The sequence below is a fragment of the Apis mellifera genome, linkage group LG4 (genome assembly GCF_003254395.2).
Source record: "Apis mellifera strain DH4 linkage group LG4, Amel_HAv3.1, whole genome shotgun sequence".
NCBI classification, from domain to species: domain Eukaryota; kingdom Metazoa; phylum Arthropoda; class Insecta; order Hymenoptera; family Apidae; genus Apis; species Apis mellifera.
In genome coordinates, this window is record NC_037641.1 from 6,939,391 (window position 1) to 6,962,052 (window position 22,662).

General features: G+C 35.5%; 1 protein-coding gene across 14 annotated transcripts in view; it reads left to right on the forward strand.

The window, feature by feature from the left end:
* The window catches only part of LOC408810 (rap guanine nucleotide exchange factor 2), a 189,905-nt gene that overhangs the window by 151,578 nt on the left and 15,665 nt on the right, over positions 1–22,662 (forward strand). For 13 of the 14 annotated variants that reach the window (XM_016911575.2, XM_016911576.2, XM_016911579.2 and 10 more), the window contains one exon: positions 21,687–21,785. In XM_016911575.2, coding sequence (XP_016767064.1) covers positions 21,687–21,785 — 99 coding nt within the window. Of the gene's footprint in view, positions 1–13,254; positions 14,660–21,686; positions 21,786–22,662 lie in introns of those variants that run through there. The other variant, XM_016911577.2, reaches the window with a different exon arrangement.

Below are 22,662 nucleotides of genomic sequence, written 5' to 3' on the forward strand. Positions count from 1 at the left end.
AATCGACGGACAGATGCAACACGCCGCGATTGCCAATTACAATGAACTATTTATACCATTTATAAGTTGAAAAAGAAAAAAAAACGGGGAATGGAAGCCGTGTTTGTCGGTCTCGAGCACGGTATCTACGAAGGGTCGATAAGTGGACGTCAATTAATAAGCGATTCCGCGTGGTCGATGACTGTGCGCGCTACTCCACTTTTTCCCTCCGTTTTCGATCCTCTCTCGATCGCGGTTCAGTAATTAGTTTTCGGTCCACGGGTGGTTAATCCAGTGGTTAATCCGGCGATTATTCTTTCCTTTCTCTCTCTCTCTCTCTCTCTATCTATCTCTCGCTCAGAAGGAGAGAAACAAGCGAGATGAAATTTTTCGATCGAAGAGATTTTTCGAGATTTAAAAAAAAACAGTATTCAATTATCGGGAGAAATTTATTTATAATTATTGCTTTTTATTAATTGCTGAAAAGTTGAGAATAGCGTTGTTAAAGAAAATAAAGTGAGAAGCTTAATAGAAATTATTTACTCTTTTATTCAAGCGTTTCCAGAAGAATCTCTGTCTCTTTCTAAACAACGAAACTCTTGATTACGTAAAAACGTGTGCGTGTTCGATTGAAAAGGTTGTGGAACAAAGAAGAGAATAGTCATTCAAAAATTAAATTATATTTGAGGTTTGAAATTTTAGAATTTTCCGAGAAATACGAATTATATAGAAAAACGATTGATCGTTGGTAGGCGTCCCTACAACGAGAGGAGAAAACTCGAGACGATTGAAACTGGATCGCGGTGCAGGATGCGGGTATTAATTGCGTAACAGGCGTGCACGGTTCATCCTTCGATACCAGGCGTCAGCGACGATAGACGCATTTTTTCAAGAAGCTTATCGACGTTGATGAATCGACGTCGGGCGCCGAGTCGTAACGTCACCGTCTGGGTTGAATCCCCCGGAATTGTTCGACTCGTAAATATTGTTCACCGCCTTCCGATGAGACGGAAAACAGCAGCCGAGATCGACGCAAGATTTAACGGATTTTTAATCTTATTTTTCGGATAAGCAAGCGAAATGTGAGTTTAATAAAAGAAAAGGATCGAAGATCGTGCCACTTTAATATACAATTTGATATCATCGCAAAGCATGGAAGTGTTGCACTGATTAATTAAAAAATTAGAGTTTAAAAAGAGTTTGAGTGCCGAATATATTTTCATTGGCTTGGGAAATTTGGAAAAATATCGTAAATAAAAGTTTGTAAAAACTAATAAATAATTGAATTAGAGAAAATTTATCATTGAATTTCTAGCATCTTTTTTTTTCTGTAAAATTTCTGTTTTGCTTTGTTTGTTATATTATCTAAGTACAATTAGTCGCTTAAGTAAAGCTTGGAGTGATAGCTAGCTATCTTATGGAAATTGGAAATGTCGTGTTGAATAAATTCGTGATTAGTTTGTTTTAATTACTTGACTCATCGAGTTTTCAATGATTATCGTCCTTCGCAAATTGATTATATTGCGCTCGATCAAACTTTACTTTACGATTAAATGGAGATCGCATTTAAATCAATATAAAATTTCGTAATTGTAAATTTGTATGGAATGGAATATCGTTTACGATCTGTTGGTATCCTCTTTCCACGTAATTTTTATAATTATCATTTTTTGTAGACATTGATGAAAAATATTTAATAAAGCAGCACATGGAATCTTTTGCACGTGTAATTCTTGTTTACAACTCGTGTATGTAACATTAGATTAATAGTTGCGTGTATAATAACACGTTACACATCGATGGGTTTCATTTTGCTTTAAAAAATGAATATTTTATTTAAAACTGAACTTCTGTTTCGATCTTGTAATCCGATTGGCTGGAATTTGGTTCAAGTTCGCTTTCATTTCGCTTTAATAATTTTGATTCTATTCGATAAGTTTGCAAATGTATCGTTCAATTTTTATATATCTTGCGCTTAAATCTCGAGGCGAGTCTCGTTGGAAAGAAGTTACGTAAACTTGTGTTGTTGCATCATTATCTTTTTTTAGAAAATTAACTTATGTATTTAGAAAAATTTAACAGTTGTATAATACATCTAACATAATAAGGGAATAATTTCTAGACTAGCTTATCTTATTGTTTCAAATAATTATTCTTAATCCAATCAAGAAACTAATTATTAAATCGAATAATTCCAATTATATTAGAGATTAAAAAAAAATCGATCGTCGGTTCTTTAATAATTCTCTTTCTCACCGAGAAAGAATTTCACACTTTTTGAATTATTAATTAACATATCGTGAAATATTTCTTTGTAATAATGCAGAATTAATACGCTCGAAATAATCTTGCTACTTTTTTTTTACATTATAAATATAATGTATCGTTATATATTTACATTCCCGTCATTCTATCGAAGTTCACAGGGTTATCAGAGAATATTGACATTAATGAATTCATTTCAAGTCTTGGAGATCTCGACAAGAGGTTTCAGAGCAGCATGAATGAAAATTCGTTGGATGAGTTGCTGCTCTCAATTAACACCGCGGTTCTCGAAACGATTGACGAAAAGTTTAGTTTGCTCGTTCATTTCGAATTCGATGACCATTTTCTAAAATGTTAAAGAAGGATATACTTAAAGGTATATCACGCCACATCCGTGGTACGTAAGCGATTACGGATAAGAATTCAGCAGGAGGATGCGTTCGTGGAGGAAGTTCACGTAAAATTGACCTCATCGCCCAGACGATTCCAACGGGATGAGTCTCTCTCTCCGGAATTCGATTTTATCTTCCACCACACGCTAAAATACGTACAATCCCATTCATTGAGAGTTTCACATGGCACATGGTTCCTATTTTGTTCCATCATTGTAATATAGCGACTGCTTAGAGAAGCAAGTTTTTTGAACTGGAAATTTAAAAAAATAGAAGAGGAAAGGACGTTAATTAAATACTTCTTTTGAATTTTATAGAGATGGATAGAACTTGAAAAATCTCTTTCGACCGTAAATTTCATAATATAAAAGTTCTATAGATATTTAATTATTTATTTTTTCAATTTATTCAGATTAAAACCAAATCTCGTTCGAATATTCCAATCTCAAAAATCACAATTTGTCTGCAAAATGTGGCTTACTTCTAGAATAAAAGGAAAAGACTAACTAACCCAAACATCCTTAAAATTTAAAAGTTCATCTTATTGCTGAAAGAACTTTTCTCTCTTCAGAGAGTAAAATACGTGAAAAGGGATCGTAATTCTTAAAATCGATACGAAATTCCGCGAGAGAAATAATCCAACTCGCGAGGAGGAACTGCTCTCCGTTTAAAAAGGATAGAATTGTTGGCGTGTGGAGGGCCGAGGCCAAATGTTCAATATTCCTTCAAATATTCCAATTACAAAAATCACAATTTGTCTGCAAAATAGCTCACCTCTAGAATAAAAGAAAAATACTAACTAACCCAAACATCCTTAAAATTTAAAAATTCATCTTATTGCTGAAAGAATTTTTCTCTCTTCAGAGGGTAAAATACGTGAAAAGGGATCGTAATTCTTAAAATCGATACGAAATTCCGCGAAAGAAATAATCCAATTCGCGAGGAGGAACTGCTCTCCGTTTAAAAAGGTGACGGATAGGATTGTTGGCGTGTCGAGGCCAAATGTTCGAAAGTAAAAGGAAAGTCGGAGAAATGTTCGTTTCTCGATCGTTCGTAACGTACTCACGGCTGATTTTGCTTGGCTTGGATGCACAAAGAGAGACTTATCGAGCAAACGGGGTAGCACGGTTTGGTTAATGAGCCCTGTGAGGAGTGACAAGGCTGCGGTTAGAGATTTGCACGCGAAAACTAACACGTGCGTGCAACACGAGCTCGGCTCACAGTGGGAAAAGAAAGTTAAAGAGGCGGAGGTTTCGCTCTTAAAATAAATCGGCCAGACAAAAATGTTGCCCGGTCTATACGAGGACCGTCGCTATTCCGCGCATTTTTTTCCCCCCTTTTTTCCCCCCCAATTCGCGGCGTCTCTGTCCCTCCCCCCCCTTTGTTCCATCCAATCGTTTGAAAATTTGTCAAAGAAGCTTGCGAATTTTGATTCCGTTCTAAAATTGAAAGAAATGAATCTTGGTGTGTATATTCTTTCAGACCTTGAATTTCTTGATGAAGTGATAAGAGTTCTTGTGAAATGAGAAAGTTTGTCTTATTTTTTTCGAGTAGATATATAATAATGTTCCATATATTTGAATATTTTTTTCTTTTTCGGAATAATTAAATGATAATATTCTTTTTTTCTTTCGCCACTTTATCTCGTAACTATTATTTATTAATTAAGCTTCATTTGTTAGCTAAGATTCTTACGGTATCGAATATTAGATAAGATTAAACGTAATGAATGGAACTGAAAAGTGTGTAAAACAGATATGATTAGATACGCTTCCGTATATATAATCATTGTCATTTAATTAATTAAAACGTGAAATGATGTTTATTGTAAAAAAAAAAAAAAAAGGAAAAGAATACAATATACGTTTTATTCGTTTCAAATCATTGGTTGGATTCATTCTCGTGCTCGCTTTCTACGACTGTAAGGAAAAGATTGACGTCACAGACGTTCACCTTTGGTCTCATTCCACACTAGTAGAAAAAGAAATAAGTAAAAAAACTCGCTGTGCATGCACATTCTCATATATTCTTTCGCAATAAAATAAAGAAATTAATTCGCGTCGCGATCGTTACGTCAAATATTTGTAATCGAATCGTAATAACACAACAACGACGAATAAAATTCGAGCGAGCAGAAATATTACAGTCGAATTTCAGAAAAATAATTCAATGATAAAATTCACAAAAAAAATCTACAATAAACGAATAAAATTCATTAGGACTCGAAATCGATGTTCTTATTTAAGAAAAAATAAACAAATAAAATAAAAGAGTTAATTAACGTTGGCGAGAAGAAGGATATCAAATTCATTCGCGACCCGGTTTACTTCTCCGCTGTTAAATCGGAGCAGCCCGTGTCCCATTTCCCTTTCTTTTTAAATCCACGTTCCAAGACGATTCACTTCCGGCCAGGCGCCTGCCGCCATTCGAATTCAAGGCCTCAAACGCATCCTCCGCTTCCTGTCGTCCCCTCCTCCCTCTCTTTTTAACGTCTGCTCGCGCGAAACGAAGATTTTTCTTTCTTTTTTTTTCTTAAATCCAATCATCGAGCTGTCGTTGCACCTTTGAACCTTTGATCCCGGTTTGCAGAAAATAGAGCTCCTCGTTGTCTTCCCTCGTTGAAATCCGATTGAAATGACACCACATTGTGTTGGTTGTTGCGTAATATACGATCGAATTTCGATATTTTTACGCGATTTTTATCATGTCACACGCATTAACTCTCTTGGCTGAGAAAAATTTCCAACGAAATGTTGAATGATTTCGCAATTATTTAAATTTTTTTTTCTTTATACATTGGAAATTAAAATTATATTTTTGTTGTACCTTCGAGGCTTAGAAATTGTTATAAAGTGTTATAAAGTTAGAAAGTATTCGAGTTGAGACACGCATTAACTCTCCTCTTGGCTGAGGAAAATTTCCAACGAAATGTTGAATGATTTCGCAATTATTTAAATTTTTTTCTTTATACATTGGAAATTAAAATTATATTTTTGTTATATCTTCAAGGCTTGGAAATTGTTATAAAATGTTATAAAGTTAGAAAGTATTCGAGTTGAGAGAGATCAATTGGCAAATTTATTATTAAACATTTATTATCTAGAAGAAGAAGAACATTCTCGTATCTCATTGTTACAAGGACAATGGTTTTAAGTATCTTTTATTGGCATTCTGAATTCGCTTGGTTTGTAACGATACAATTAATTATCAAATTGGTCGTATCGCCAGGAACACGTGGATATTCCAAGATTTCCGGATATTTCTCGTTATTCGCCGGAATTGTGCAGCCGTGGAAGGAAGCACGCGCCATCTTACACATTCCGATAAATCTTCAACTTTCCTAATTAATGATTCATACAATTGCCATGACATAATTTATGCATCGTGTGTGTAATACGAGCAACACGTATCAAGTTTGTCAATGAAGTCGTCACTCCTTTGTTACATTTCTTTTCAATATCAATTAATTCAAACAGAGAGAGAGAGAGAGAAATAATAAATAAATATACAACATCGCGATCGCCGTGGAGCGATATTTCAAAAATATTTTCCCCAATTGTTTGTCACATTAACCGTCTCGTAATTGTAAACCAATTGAAATTCGTGATATCAGAACGCCGTAGGTGTTCTTCTAATCTATCGTGCACTCAAATTTCTCGTCACCGTGCTTTCGAGGAAGCGAAAGCTTCGAATTTCAACAAATAACGCCGCGTCCCGTAAAGAAAAGTCATCAACCCGCTCCTGTTACAAAATTACAAGTTACACAAGTTTAAGTTTTACTTACCGAGAACTTCATTCGAACCGAAAGAATATAATGTCGCGTGTTCGTTTTCAAAATTCGATTCGAAACAAGTATAATAATTTTCTAAATTAATATCCTGCAGCTCAACTTTGTGCAAATTTCAAAATTCATTTTTCGAAAAAAGAAAAAAGACTTCGTAGACACTTTCGAGCTTATAATTATAGTATAACGTATGCAAATCTCGAGAATCTCGAGGATTCGAATGATAAAAGATCAAAATTATTTTTTAATCAATGTCTCGATCAACGCGTTCGAAGAATCGAGGGATTTAAAGATTCCATGGTTGGAACGCGATATACAACAACTCGACCCAGATCTTTTCCATCGCGACTCATTCGATGCACCTGCAACTTTTGCACAGAGGCTGCCCACTCTCCTCCCATACGATATGACGCGCTCGATGGGTTTGCACCAAGGGCCAATACTATCGCGCAACGCGCTCGAGTGATTATAGGCCGCGCTTCGGCCGCAACCGCGTGTTAAAGATCGTAGGATCTCGCGCAATGTCTACGAATGCGGGGAGGATGATGCACGGTCGTTAGACGACACGTAACGCGTAACGTTTGCACGCCGTTGCACGGGGTTTCGGGTCAGTGGCCCGTTTTATCGCGAATTTCGTGCCGCGTTTCGTGTTCATCCGCGTTTGAAGCGATCATTTTTTTGCGGTTTGATCGATTTTAATGGTCGATCGTTTTTAAAAAATAATTTAAATAATCTTTTATCGTTTGAACATTGTGTAAATGACAGATATATTTTTTTTTGGAATAAGAAAAGATTAAAGTAAAAGTGAATTAGATTATTTTATTTTTCTGACGAAAATGAAAATAGAAATTCAAAGGTACACCTTGAGAGAAAATAGCTACGGATGGAAGTGTGTTAGCAGAGAGAATGGAATGTGTTGAAAATATATTTAAATTACATTGGTTGAAGAGCCAACAGGAATTTCTATATTCTTAGGTGTACATGGTAAAATTTGGTGGACGTGGTACACGCTTGTAAATGAAGGCGAATTACTATTGAGGCGAGTGAATATAGAGTGAAAGTGTTCCTTCTTTTTTTTTTTTATTTTTGGATAGAACAGCGAAGGGAGACGGTAATGTAATTAATGAATATTGGAGCGACGATGGTTGGAATTTATGTCGCGGATATTTTATCATGCGTGTTCTTTGATGTTTTGCACCAAGTAGTTCTAGTTTCAGTATGTATAATTTATGGCAAATATTACATGGATGAGAAGAGTTAAATATATATATATATATATATGAGAACATACGATCATCGAATCAGAGCTCTTAAGATACTCTTAAATAATATAAAAATTCAAGTAAGATTGATAGCAAATTGCAAAGTGTTTACTGATTATAAAAAGAAAAATTAAAATCTTTTCTTCTCCAAAATTGTATGGATCCATACACGTTTATTCGTTCCCTCTGCGAAATTTAACAATGATTTAAAGAATTAGATCGAGTATCTATACTCAGAAGTATTTCGAATGAAATAATTTCTCGATAACTCTTGGTTGGATAGATTCACGAGGCTATTTTAACTTTTCAAAAGATTTCTGTCAAATATTTAAAGAAGATACGAGTGAATTTCATAATCGAGGAAATAGGGAGAGTACGTTTCGAGAGTGAACAGAGAGCTAGAATAATGCAATAAGATTTTATAAGACACGTGGGGATATATGTTTTGCCGGTGATTTTATTACGAAATTCAATCGATCGCTGATCCCTCTTTCACGAAGACTTGTCTATTGAACCGTGAAGGACTGGCTCAGATCTAGAAAGCTACGGACGTGTAATCATTTTTACTCTGTGGGAAACATAACTGTACCTTATAACTCTTACTTTAGAAACGGTTATTATTCCAAACACGTTCTCCAAACATTGTATCGTTGTGTCCCTCCTTGTTCCTGAAAACATTAAACTATGAATATTTATAAAGTTTACAAAAGTAGTAGAAATCGTCGTAACTTAAGGAACTTAAGAATCACGAAACGAGGACAAGATCATTATGAAAATTATGGAATGCCTTTCGGATTTCTCTGCGTATAAAAAAAGAAAAAAAGAAGAAGAAAAAAATAATTTTTTATTAAATGAGCAAATAATGATCTTATCGATTAATTAATTGAAAAATAATCGAAACAATTAATGCATTAGATAGAAATTTCAATCTATTTTATAACAACTGTATGAAAAATATGATTGTTTAAAATATAATCTTGCGAATCGATCGTGTAACACGTTCCTGAAGACATTCTGACCTCTGCTCGATTCCACGAAGCCACGTAATGACGTATACATCCATCCATCCACACATGTATGAGTCAAATCCTCAACTTTCCATTCATATGTTGCGGTCACACGTAGAATATTCAACGATGTGATGCGCCACCATACGTGTAATAATGGATAACACATATGGATGATAGAACACGAATAACAGTCTTATTAACGATAATCAGAGGAAATTGCATAATTGGTATATAAATAGCAAAAGTTATTCCTTTGTCTCGTCTTGGAAAGTAGTTGTCCTTTCTTTTCGAAAATATATCAGTTTCCTCTCTCTCGGAATTTTTCTCTTATTATTTATCTGGCGAATCGTTGCCAAAAGAATCTGTTTAAAGCAGAATCGACAAACAACAATTCTCAAAGCTTCGTTCGATTATTCCACGACTCTTCTCCATCTTCAACCTCTCGATTTTCTCGAGCCAAGTAGCTCGACCGCAAAGCGGCCACGTTACGCGATTCCCAGCAAATGGAACGCCGATGTTCCAACTTTCGAACAGCCGAAATCGAGTTCGAACTTTTCTTCGGGGGTTTTGATTCGACAGCCTCGCCAAGGGTTGCTCGGCTATTTTAAGTCGATCTCGAGCTGCTTGCGGTCGACATTGCTGGCCCGTTCACAAACGGATTATACTCGTTCAAGATTGAGATTTCGAATAAATCCGTTACGATACGTTGTTCGTTCTTTCAATAATTGATTGATGTTGAAAAAGAGTTGAAATTGTTTCCTGAGAATGTTTATTAAAGTCTAAGTTCTCGATATAATTGAATATCTTATGAGAAAACATCCAGTGTTTATGAAGCAGTAACAAAGACATTTCTGTTCTTCCTGTGATAATGCAAGGTTTTCTCTTACTACGTTTATTATTATTATTTATGCTTCGAATGATTGAATTATCGAATCTATTATTAATATCATTCAAAAAGATTCGATTATCTATCGATTGAAATAAATATGATACATCTTTCTTTCCTCAACATCATAATTATCTTACCTCCTCAAAAAAATATACATTATATCGTTCACAAACGTGCCGATCCTTTTTTTCTTCTTCTTCAAGTACTCTTTTTCAACAACATAATCGATACATCATCCCAATACTCCAGATAAATGTTTCTCGTTTTCCACGAGATCGACGTGTCGGTGTACAAAGAACGGACAAAGAACGAAGGAGAAACGGGGAGGGGGAGAAGGAAGAAAAATTAACATCCGCGGAGAAGATAACGAGCTTATCAATCGCGTGCCAGACAAACGGCACCAGTCGCGTTTCATTCCTCGATCGGCTCGCGCGAAAATCGCGTTTCGATTTCCGATTCATTCGCACGTTCTTCGACGTGCGTTCGAGAATCGATGAAAAATTTCCTCGAGAGAATTCCGTCGAGTTAATGGTGAGAGGAGAAGCGTGCCTTGTCTTCGATTCGTTCGCGATTTAAAGCTTTTCCTAAAATTTCACGCATTGATTATTCGCTCGAGAAAATTGAGAGAAAAAAGAAAGAGAGAGAGAAAAATAAAAGAGTCGGGGGGATGAAATATTGTTGAAGAATACCGTTGGAATTGTGGGGAGGAAAAGCCACGAGGAAAAGTTGTTTTGCAAATTTGTTCAGAGTTGGGGGATTATTGGAGTGGACTGTTGGTGTTTTGGTCGCGATATCTTGCTCTCCGCCTTTTTGTGCATCTTCTGGGAATCCTTTCCTTTCCGGGAAATGCATTTTACGGGGAAAGGGACGGGATTGAATGAACTTTTGTGGAATTTTTATCTGTCAAGGACGGGCACGTTCTTCGCGCTCTATTGGAAAACTTGTGTGTTCGTGTCCGTGATCTTTTTTAGGTGTTATAGATTTTATAGAAAAAAATTTCCATTTGGGATCGAGGAAAAGAAAATCTCTCTTCGACGTGTTATTCTATCGAAAAGAAAGGAAGAAAAAATGAATTAATAGTTTAAGAATAATTTAAATTATTATTTGAGAAAAAATTTAGCTGTTTGTTTGTACAGACTTGTTATTAATATTTGTCGGGAATTTTTATCTGTAATTTCATTATCGATTTAATCAGCTGAAGATATCGTTGGCTTAGTCATGTTTCTTTTGTTTTGTGCTCGCATTCTTTAGGTTTAAGATGTTACAGTGCAATTTATTAGGAATAAATATAATTAGAATTGGAAATCAAGTTCGAAACGAGAGCTTGGAATTTTTTTCAGCTTCGCGATTCAATTGAAAATAATTAAAGCTCGTGTCGATGAAAAAAGGAACGAGATATTTCGATATCTTTATTACATATTTTACAACTCGTTGATTTTATTCAAATCTAATTAACAATGTTCTACTTAATAATTTTTTTTTATATATCTCTGTCGTGCACGCCGCAAAAAAATTTTCCACTCGCGAAACTAGTTCAATTGTGCACCGAGTAAATAAACTCTTTCTTTCTTTTCTCTTTTCCTATATCTACTCGTTACATAATTGTTATAAATAAATCTCGCGTATCAATATATAATATAAAATGCAAAATTAATTTTGTCCAATCACACATTTTTAATAATTACAAAGATATGAATCGTTGATTTCTAAATTTCTCAATACCTATTGAACAAAAAACTCTTAATATATTTTCACTTTCTTCCATCCATTAATTAAATAATTCCAATACAACAAATAAATAACCCCAATCCAAACAACCTTTCAACTCTTCCCCCTTGTAAACCTTAACACATCCCCTCTTCTTCTTCAAAATCATCTCCTCCAAAACCTATTCACGTGTCTTCTCCGCCCTTCTCATGCGCTAGAATTTTCTAGTAGCAAATAGACGACAAGTGTACTAGGAAAAAAGTTTCCCTTCGAGGAAACGAAGCGCGACATAGAATCTACAAAAAAAAAAGAAGAAGTGTGAGACAGTTTCGCGAAAGAGGAGAGGGAGAGGGGAGGGATTCGTTGTCGGGACGGAATTTCACGAGCGCAGTTTCTCGTCTCGCAACGAGTTTTTCGTTCGGCCGGGTTGTGTGACGCCAATGGTGTCGAGACGAGGGGCCGCAGGAAGAACCGAAAATAAAGTAGACAGCCGACGACGAGAAACGCGTATGAATATGCGCCCGCTCTCTCTGTACGCGCCACGCCAAGCCTCTTCCTCCTCCTGTTGGTCCGGCCTGAGTGGGAAATTTTTAGCTCGTCGCTGGATCCGTGTGCGCGTACAAATTCTCGCGTTGCAAACCCGACCCCCGAGGCGGAGGTTCGTTGCCGCATCCGTCACCGAACCTCTACCGTCGTGCCTTTATTAATTCGTCTTAATAATAATCGCACAGTTGTTCGAGCGTGGATATCCACATCCGTGTCACGCGTTCTCAGACCGTTGTTGTTTCGTCTTCGCGAGGGGAGTACGATTTTTTCGCTGCACTTGGTTCCTTTATCTGCTTGTTTGTGGAGAGGTTGCTCTGAAAGGAAGAGAAATTGTTAGATTGGCTGGTTGGAATTAAGTAAGCTGCGGTTTGGCCGAGTTGAGATTTTATTTTCTTGGGATAATTGGAGGTTTCTTCGTGATTCTCCTCAAATTTTTCTATCCTCTTTCTTGCTTTTGCATTCCTTTTAAAATATGTCGTCAGTATTTAAGTTTTCTCCAAGTATTACACTCGGTGGTTTTCACTTCTTTGGACGGGTTGCATTCGTTTTCTCTTCTACGTATAAAGTAGAATTATTTTCCTTTCGTGGATGTGGATTATTTGAACCGTATTTGCGTTTCGTGGAAAGGTTTCGTTCGAGACCTGAAATTTTTCGAAACGGGGGACGCCGCCAATCCGGCATCGCTTTCTACGGCTCGACACGTGTTCAAAACCATGTGTCACCGGGGCCTCCATAAAAATCACACAGAAGCAGAATTTTGTTAGAACAGGGTCGATGGTCGATGGCGCACAGCATACTTTCTTTTTCAAGAACACTTCAGTTTTAGCATGCATTTTTAGCCGTGTTCCGCGCTCTTCTCCTCTTGTTAGGTTTTTACGATGGTGTTAGTTGTAATGAAGCATGTGATGCCTTTTTTTTTTCTTTTTTCTTTTTTCTTTTTTTTTTTTTTTTTATGCCTATGCGAGAGATGAAATGTTTTTTAGTATTCTGACGTTATAGCAGTATAAAATGAGACGGGGTTTGCCACGAAGGTTTCACGATTAGGTCTTTCGAGGTTTATGATAATGCAATGTAATAATGTAAAAATATTCGTTTTCCTCTTATATTTCTTGAAATTTTTACACGCGATTTTATGAATATTTTATATTCGCGGTTTCTTTCTCTCTCTTTCCTTTTTCTTTTTTTTTTCTTTTTAAATTTTTGGATTCATAAAGATATTTTTCACGAAATAGTTTACGATACTATTTTCCATCACTTTCCAAGAATGTTCATTCATATTATCGTAGATTTTTTTCAAATTTTCGCTTTCGAACTTTAGCATCGCTAGTAAATACAGATTTTATTTCAAGGATGTAATTTATCTCGTCGCAATGTAATCCACGCAAACAAAAATTTTTAAGACCATAAGATATATTTATTTATTTTCAAAACTTCTTAAAATTACTTCCATTCTTTCTTATCTCGCCAAATTTCACAACTCTCGATTCTTAAGGGAAAAAATTCCATGAATATTTTAATTTCCATAAACTCTCTCGATTTAAAAAAAACCCTAATCCGATTTCATCCAATTTGATCCGAAAAATTAATCAAAAAAAATCTCCCGCCGATCTCGACAAATTCCCGATCGATTCGATCGCGGCCATTCACAGCATTGTCAAAGCCGCGAGTTATTCTATCGGCGAAACGCTCCATTAGCCCACGATAAACGCTATCACGCGTCCCATTTTACGCCGTCCCATACGATCTGACAGCGCCAAGTATTGCCGGCCTACGTCACTGCGTGCGTAGTCACGTGACCGGTCGAGTCACTCTTTGGCCCTCAAGAATCGTGAACGATTCAGTTTATCGTGACCCGCGATGCGCTCGCCACCGTGCGTCCACGTCTCTTGTACCGTTGCCCGTCTCTGGCGAGACCCTTAACCCCCTTTCCAATCCCTCTTTTTTCACGGTTAAGATACAGATTTCGACCTTGATACATCGATCTCGTGAACGTTTTATCGCGGATCGTTTTTATCGGCGGCTTATTAAGCGGCCGTCTAGCGAAGTGTGCCATTTTAACGAGGACAGCCTGTCGTCGCACGCCTGTCGTCTAGCGCGAGTTTTACTTTTGACACGTTTCCACGCGGATCGTATCCACCGATAATAGTGGTGGTGTTAATTAAAAAATCACGATTAAAAGTATATAGTTTGTTTCGAAAAGATTACGTGATTTTTTTTATTTTATTTCTATTGCTTTACGAAAGAGAGGAAGAGGAGTGAGGTGAAGACGTGAAATGGCGTATATACATGCACGATTGATAGTTCCATTGGAGACATGTATACCAGTTTTTGAACGTGTGTCCAGAAGCCGGGCGTGAAAAAAGTGAAAGGGGCATTTCTCGTGGAGAAATTTTTTATTTCTCTCTGTGATTTTTCTCTCTTTACTCTCCTCGAGTGATTTTTTTTTTTCCCCCTTTATTATTCCCGAAGTACGAAGTATACGTGATAACGTGTATCGAGGAATTGTACACGTTGGTCGATTTTATCGAGTGGTGTTTGGAAAGTACGAAGGAGAGTCTGAAGTTGAAGGTAATATACTGTGTAGCAGTGGTGGGGTGAGTGATGAACGAGACGTGGGACAAAGGTGTGCTCGAAGGTGCGGTGTGAAATGGATACTGGAAGATAGTGGTTGAACGGACAAAAGGGAAAAGTTTCGATCCGCGAAAATGTTGAAGCACATGAATCGGACCGGGCGACCTCGGGTCATCGTGAGGAAGAGGAAAGGTCGTTCGTTGTCCAGAAGTTGGCCTGGAACACCGAGGCCCTTATCGATCGTCTCGAACGAGGTAAAAACATTGGTTTTAATATTTAATTATCGGCTAATAATTAAATAAGCACATTTTTTTGGCGCTCGTCGACGCTGTTGCTTGTTTAGCAAGCAAATTTTAAAGTTAAATTTTATTTTATTTTACCCATGAATGCACACTAATGTTACAAAGGTTTGTTTAATTTTATACTCGTTATTGAAAAAAATACTATTTATATTCGTATCGTAATCGACGCATTCTTTAAAAAGTTAATAAAGAAATGAATGAATGATCTCGACGAAGAAAAATATAATAATTCCTATAATAATTCCTTTTTTTTCTTTTCTTTTGAATAGAATAATTTTGAATTGATCAACGTGTGTGAAAAGTATATTTTCTTCTTGCATAAGTATACAACATTAGAATTATGGACTCGTCACGTGTCCTAAATATAATATTATAATTAGAGAGCTAGGCAGAAATTAAATATACGTTCTCGAATCTTTGAATATTAATTTTAAACATATTCAAATAAATATTGATTAATTAATCATTCCTATATAATATGTGAAAAATTTATATCAAAAGATAATTTCGTTAAAAGCATTCGTTGTGTTAATCTTTAAAAGTTTTTAAAAAATCTCTCATTTTATCTTGGCAATTCTAGAAACGTCATTGAATCGCAATTGACATTCGTACATGACACAGATCGCCTCACAATGTTCTCGATCGAAGAATTAAGAAGAAATCACGACAATTATCTATCCTCTTGTTCTATCTATCCTCGATAGATTGATGTTGAGAAGTCACGATATCTTAACAAACCGTGTCGTTTCGCAATCGAGCATACGATTATATTAGAGAAGATGTCTCTCGTTCGTTCTCGAAAGAGAAAGAGAACGAGATCGAATCTGGTATATAAAGTGCATTTTACACACGAGGCGGATATATTTCGTGGAATTATTTACATCGAAATTTAACGGTCACGCGTTCGTGGCATGAATCGAGCACGGTAAACTTCATGGAACCTGCTTGAATTTTTATGTTGGTAAATAGAGTTGGATGTGTTACAAATTGTGTCAAGAGGCAGAAGGAAGTTGTTGGTGATTTAACGTTGAATTTATCGTGTGTTTATAACTCGAGTGAATGTGAATCGAGAGAATGGATGGGACGCGTGGATAGGATTCTTTTGATCGTTTTTGATGGCGAGGGGGGATTTGTTATTTTTGTTTAAGCGATGATTAAGCAATTTTCGTGGAAAAAAAAATTATATTGGCTCGCGGGAGTAATAGAACGATTTAGTGAAACTTTAAAATAGTAAAATATATATACATTTGATGTTACATTTGATAGCAATGTTGTAACTATATAAAAATATCAAGATTGTGTACGTAAAATTTGAAGTGAATTTTATAAAAGGATGTGGAAATTAAATAGTAATATACATAAATTTAGAAATTTGGAAAGATAGATTTTTTTAGTTATTGAAGAAAGGATATTCAGAATTATAGAAATTAATCATTTTCATTGTACGGTTCCGTATTGTAAATATATTATCATTATACAATTTATTTATAGCTCCTAGTTTTCCAATTGATGTAAAAATACATTAATCGATTGCAACTTTTTTCTTGTAAACACAAACAAAATTCTGATAAGAATTAAATTCCCTTTGCGCTATTAAATAACTGTTTTTCCAATCACGATCGTAATCTTAATATAACAATTTTTCCACGCTCAAAGAGAATTTTAATTTTCGTCGTAATTTTATTATAATAATTATCAGAATCTCTTTAATCAAAGGCAAATCACGTTTCTCCCGTAACGAGTCAACTTTCCGTCAACATTTCTAATTAACAGACTTCCGATAACTTCCCAATTCAGCCTTTCAACTTTTACTCGATACAATTTTTATTCCAATATCGTTTCAACAAACAAAAAAGAACATCTAATAAAAAGAAGAAGAAGAAGAAAAAAGAATCGACAACTCCTCGTTTCAACTTGTTGAACAAAATCATTCATTAACCAATAATTATAATCTCTGGAAAGAAAAACTTACGAAAGCTAATAAAACATAAATGATAAACGACAAAGATAAATATTGAAAAATATTTTCGAATTCTCCTTTGAGAAAAATAACACGTATATATACATACGACAATTGCACTATCTTTTTCCTTTATCATACTCCGATTAAATCGTGCTTGAACTATGTCGAAGAAGCCATCGAGAGAGGGTCAACGTGTAATATATTCGACTAATTTAACGCGATGTGATGTTTTTCCATGGATGGAAAAGTACGATTGCCCCGATCGAAAGTGAGTGGAGCGGGGTTAAGCGGGGTTTATTGAAAACGAAATGGAAACGGGTTGAGCGCGTCGTATCCCGTTCAAGGCAGAAAAAACATCGGTTTTATCGCGTCTGCACGCGCGCGTGTATGCGTCCGCCCACGCGGAGCCGAAGGGCCCACGCAGAGCTCGAATATATGTATAACGAGGACGGGGCGGAAGATAAAGGGGCAGGAATGTGAGAAGAAGACGCGCCACGTAATTGCCGGAAAGGGGATGAACTTTTCGCACGGAGATCGTGTTTACCTGAGATCTGTCAGTCGGTTTTTCATTTAGATGAAAAAGATTTGATTACCGCGCCATGAAGCATTGAATAATGCAAAGAGGAGGGAGGAGGAGGAGGTTACTTTGGAAGGCAGTTGGCTTGAAAATTATGCGACGTGATCGTGATTTTGATGATAATTTCGCGGATGAAAAAGGAATTTTCTATTTTCTCTTACAATTACAAAATTGATTTCTGATTAAAATTTTCTAAACGTAATATACGTGGGAACTTTTTCTTTGAATAAATTCATACATATTTGATTTTAGAATATCATACTTGGTTTCATTGTAAAATGCGTTCCAAATATTGGAAAATATGTTGGAAAATAATGTATAACGCGTTGACAAATGATAAGAAAAGTTGTAAAATATAAACATAAACGTTTTTTAATTTACATTTACACTCGATAAATAAAATTTTTGGATCTTTTATGAAATAGGCTCGACCTCTATCGATAAACTTTTTTTTTCCTTTTTCGAGATTTCACAAGAGGTTTGATAATGATATTTTGAATATTAATCGCGATATCGAATTATAAATACGATAAGTTATCAGAAGCACGTAAAGATAAACTCAATTAGCAAAATCGATAAGCTGAAAAATTCTTGATTTACAAGGTTCAGAAAGATTTGACAATCGAATGATTAATATCGCAGGCGAGGATCAGTTTCGGTGAAACTCGTTTTGAAAACTGTTGATCGTTTGATATTGAGTTAAATGAATGGTGGCAGTGGTTGTGAGTACTTTAAAGTACATTTATAATTCGTCGATTAGTGGGTGGAATTTTCAAATTATGTTACACTTAATGAGATTGCGCCGGTTTCGAATATTCGAGCATTAAGTGAATTACCATTACATTTATAACTGTCGAGTGCATCGATTATTGATGGAATAATACGAAGTACTGTTGATACACAATAATAGAATAGATTAGCTTATTCGATATTCTACGCAAATTTTCGTTCTCTTTTTAACAAATCTCCTATATCAATACTTATAATTAATTGGTATCGTTATCATTTTACATTTATCTTCCATTTCAACATTAATTTATATAATTGTAATCTTCTTCTCTTTTCACTCTTTTCTTTTTGCAACTTAAGATAGATTCAGAAAAACTAATTACATTGCTCCAATTCATTTATGAAATTTAAAAAAAAATTATTTATCTCAAGATTCTATTTTTCTATCTATTTCATACAATTGAATCTCCAAGTCTTTGCTTTTTAAAGGTAAATCATTAATCGATTCCTTTATTCAATTGTCAAAATCAATTCTCAATCAGTATCGTTCTATTTTTCTTTTCTTTTGCAAAAAATCATCTCCTTTACCCATTTAACGCACGCACAGGAAAAACTCATCTCAGGTTTGTAGAACCGCAAAGGCTCGGTTTACAAGCGAAGCGATACATCACGAAACTGATTTCTCAATGAGCCAATCGTCGTTCGAACATCGTAAACAAATGCGCAAAAGGGAAACGAAATAGATCACGCGCCACGCTCTGTTTGCGGATGGCAAATGAGATTTTCGCGAGGCGGAGAGCCACGAATTGTGACGCGTGACGCAAGCAACCGATGCAGAAAATGTGCACGCGCTTTCTCGTTACGTAATCCACAAATTATAAACAATCGAGTCGAGTCGCAGCGATGTTTGTCATTCCTCGTGAAACGTGGAGAAACCTCCTCGTCGACGAGGAGGAGGTTTGGCAATTGTTGTTGCCCGTGACACTGCGAAACGCTCGTTTCATCGGGTCAATGTTTTCGGGCCTCGATGATGAAATTATTTTGCAACGGTTTACCGATCGATATTTTCCTTCCCAGTTTTTGAAAACTGAAAAATCAAGGTAAATGAATTAGATTGAAAATGATGATTGGTGGATGATGGAAAATGTTAATTCATTACACGACGGTTTCATTCCAACGTCGTGATGATTAATTTTATGTGTCGATGAAATAAAATAGTTTAAACATATGTTCAATATTCCATTTAATATTGATATTGTTTAGAGAATGCAAATTATTCTGTTCAACGATCATTACAATAAATTATATGTCATCTATGACAACGTTTTATGTCAATAGTATTCGAAACTCATAACAGAAATAATTACACGTGAATATTTTTAAATAATGTTCGTGTCAAATTCCTTCAAACGTCTAAATAGCATATTAAAAAATACTTTATTTCGCCTAATAAAATTTTTTTCTCTCGTTCGAGCGGTACGTGTCAAAGAAAATATTATTATACATACGTGAATATTATAATGAATGTATCGCACAGCGTAAACTAGCGTGATATAAAAAAGAAGTACATATCGACATTGAAAATATAAATATATGAAAATTGTACGATGCGCTTCATAAATATTCACAAAGATTAGCAATTAGATAAATATTCATAAACGCAATAAACATGTTGCACTGTATGTAATTGTTCTGATAATTAAGGGGGGGAAATGAATCCATTCTCTTTTTTTTTAATCCTTCTTTAGGTGATCGATTAATCTTTATACTTTCACCTTCGTGATTTTCGATGAATATACCTGCAAGATATACCTGTCATTTTAGAAGCAAAAATCTGCTCGAAAAAGATCGGTTATAAGGTACTGTTTACCTCGAATAATCGATAATTAACATACATCCCCTATTATCTTGGAAGATATCCTGTATAGGAGTCGAGATGTTGTTCCAAGCGAAACGAGTTTTTGATATAAATTAAATGATGTAGATTTTCCATGTTAGTTTTAAACATGGCTATGGACGAGTCATTTCGTAACAGCTATCCAGTTTTCTTCTATATCCGACTTAATTACCAGGTTGAATAATTGATATTACGTTATACATCCTTTTGGGATGTGAACGTGATTTCAAAATTATCTATAATAATATCCCAGTGCTGGAATATTAAGTACACGTACGAATATTTTTCGAACTCTGTTAAAATTTATATCCGTATTTATACGCGATACAATTAAATAAAATCATTCAACCAATTCTTCTTTCTTTCTTTTTTTTTTGAAGACGCTGATATCCCGAAAAAAAAGAGGAAAATTTTACCGTAATTTCTGTACACATAGTGTACTTTCGCGTAATTGGAATCTTTAAAATATTGTAACCAAAAGAAAGTGTTGTAACGTACAAACTTAACTAATCTTTCGAAGGTGTCTTCGAAGAGTTGTTCAGAATCATTTATTTATTTATTTATTTTTTCCTCTCTTTCCACGTAATCCCTTTAGAGCCATATAATCCATCCATCCGCGTGAAATATCCAATATACATAAAAAATATTCACCCATAAAACTTCTGTAAAATAATTTTCCATAACGATTATTACACGTCACAGGAGAAACCAATTAAAAGTTACAAATCACTGGAAACAACGCGTCAAGCGTTACGATATACGAGTATGTATTAACGCGTAACGGTGTAAATACAGATAGTACCTACGTGATATTTTCGAGCGGGTTCGAGTAGGGAAGGCGTTTCGTTAATTTCCGGCGTGTCGAACAATATTTTTCGCAACGTGCACAACGCGTTTCGCATCGGCTGTTCCCAATCGAATCACCGTATCCATCGTCGTCGACCATCGGTGGAAATTCAACTTTCATCCCGAAATTGGTTAAATGCTGTTCGCCTCTAACAATCGAGTCGCGAGGGAGCGGTTCTGTGAATGGCAAGTATAATCGGCGTATCTACCGGAAGTCCGGCCTACGGGTTCCGGCCCCGAGGCACGCTCATCTCGTTGTCTCTCCGCGTTTTTTTTCCCCTCTCTCTCTCGTACACGCATATTTTTCGTTCTGCTTTTTTATTTTTTTTTTTTTTCGTGCGCATCATTGAACAACGAACAACGCTGTTGACGGGAAAAGAGAGGCACGAGGCTGCGTGCAACGAGAGGGGGTGAGAAGTTGACGCAGCTGCACAAGTCGCAGGTGGAACCGGATTAGATTATCAACGCCACGGTGTCGTTCCTGGGGGGACGACACGGCTGCTCTTGCGGCCGAGTTGTTCGTCATTCGAGAAATTTGAAACACGCTTCTCCTCCCCCCTCTCGCCTCTCTCCACCTCGATGAGAATTCGGGTTCCGCGCTCGAGTTCCGTCGAATTTAGAGCGAAATGTTAGTTTGATGAATGTTGATTGCAGATTACTGTGTGTGCATGTGTTAGACATCTGTGATTTCTGATCTTCGATAATATATTTTTATCTATTTTTTTTCTTCGCCCTTTTCCACGAGGATTTATCCTTTTGATGTATGTGATATAGAAACGAAATATTTCTCTTGAGTTAAATTTTATATAAATTTCTAAGATTTATATTTTTCAATAGAGGATATTTATGTACAAATATTATATAAATATATATATATTATTGGAAAGATAGCGGATATAAAAAATTTAACCGTAACTGCCATTTTATTTTATTTATTTTCCTGATTATTCTTTATTCTCCTTTGCAGATCGACTACCCGGAACTGCACGGAGGAAGGATGCATCGACCACCGCACCCTCATCCCATAACTGACCATCGACAGGTCAATTTGGTCTTCGATGACACGGTAAACATCTGTTTTCGAACTTTCTCTCTTTTTTCCCTGCTTAGGTAAAAATTGCAAGAGTATATATAATTTTTTCACAAATTTTAAGAACGCATTCATGCAGATAATCCTTTTTTTGATCTGAATTCCTTCGTATACTTCAAACATCATGAATATAAGTTCTTGAAATAAATACTTTTAGGCTTTGGCTAATTGTTTTTTTCAAGTGCTAATGCGTTAAATTTTTTTAAATATTGCTGCGGTATGAAATGACGTTTTAAAGTGTCTATATTATTCTTAAATTTTACTTCATTGCCAAAATATCTTGGTCCCATTATATCCACTTCGAATTTCTCCTATATTCTAGGCTTTCAAAAATTCTGATAAAATTCAGAATATCTCTATTACTGATATCTTCGTTATATTTCAATAAATTGTTAATATTTAAAAATTAAATTTTTGCATAGATTAGTTATATATCTCGTTTGAATATATAGCACAATTGATAACAAAGTGCATTCGTATCAGACACGATCCGTCAGAATTGGCAAGTATCTACTGATAAATCAAGTCATGTGCACATGATTTCTGATCATTTCTCTCGCAACGGTTCACGATCATATATCTCACGTCATCAAATCGTTGAAAGAAAGTTTAATATCGTCATCCTTCTTTAATAAAAAAAAAAAAGAGGAAGAAGGAATATAAAAAAAAAAAGTAAAAAAAAAAAATAGCGAGATCAAGTTGAAAGTTGGTTGGTGATAAAACTTTTAAAACAATCGTTTTTTATTCTCATTGTATATGCTTTCTCATGCATTTCAAATGCGTATCTTTCCTCTCTCCCTCTCCCCTATAAAGAAAAGTTTTATCAGTTTGTAAATTTTTTTTATTTGCATTG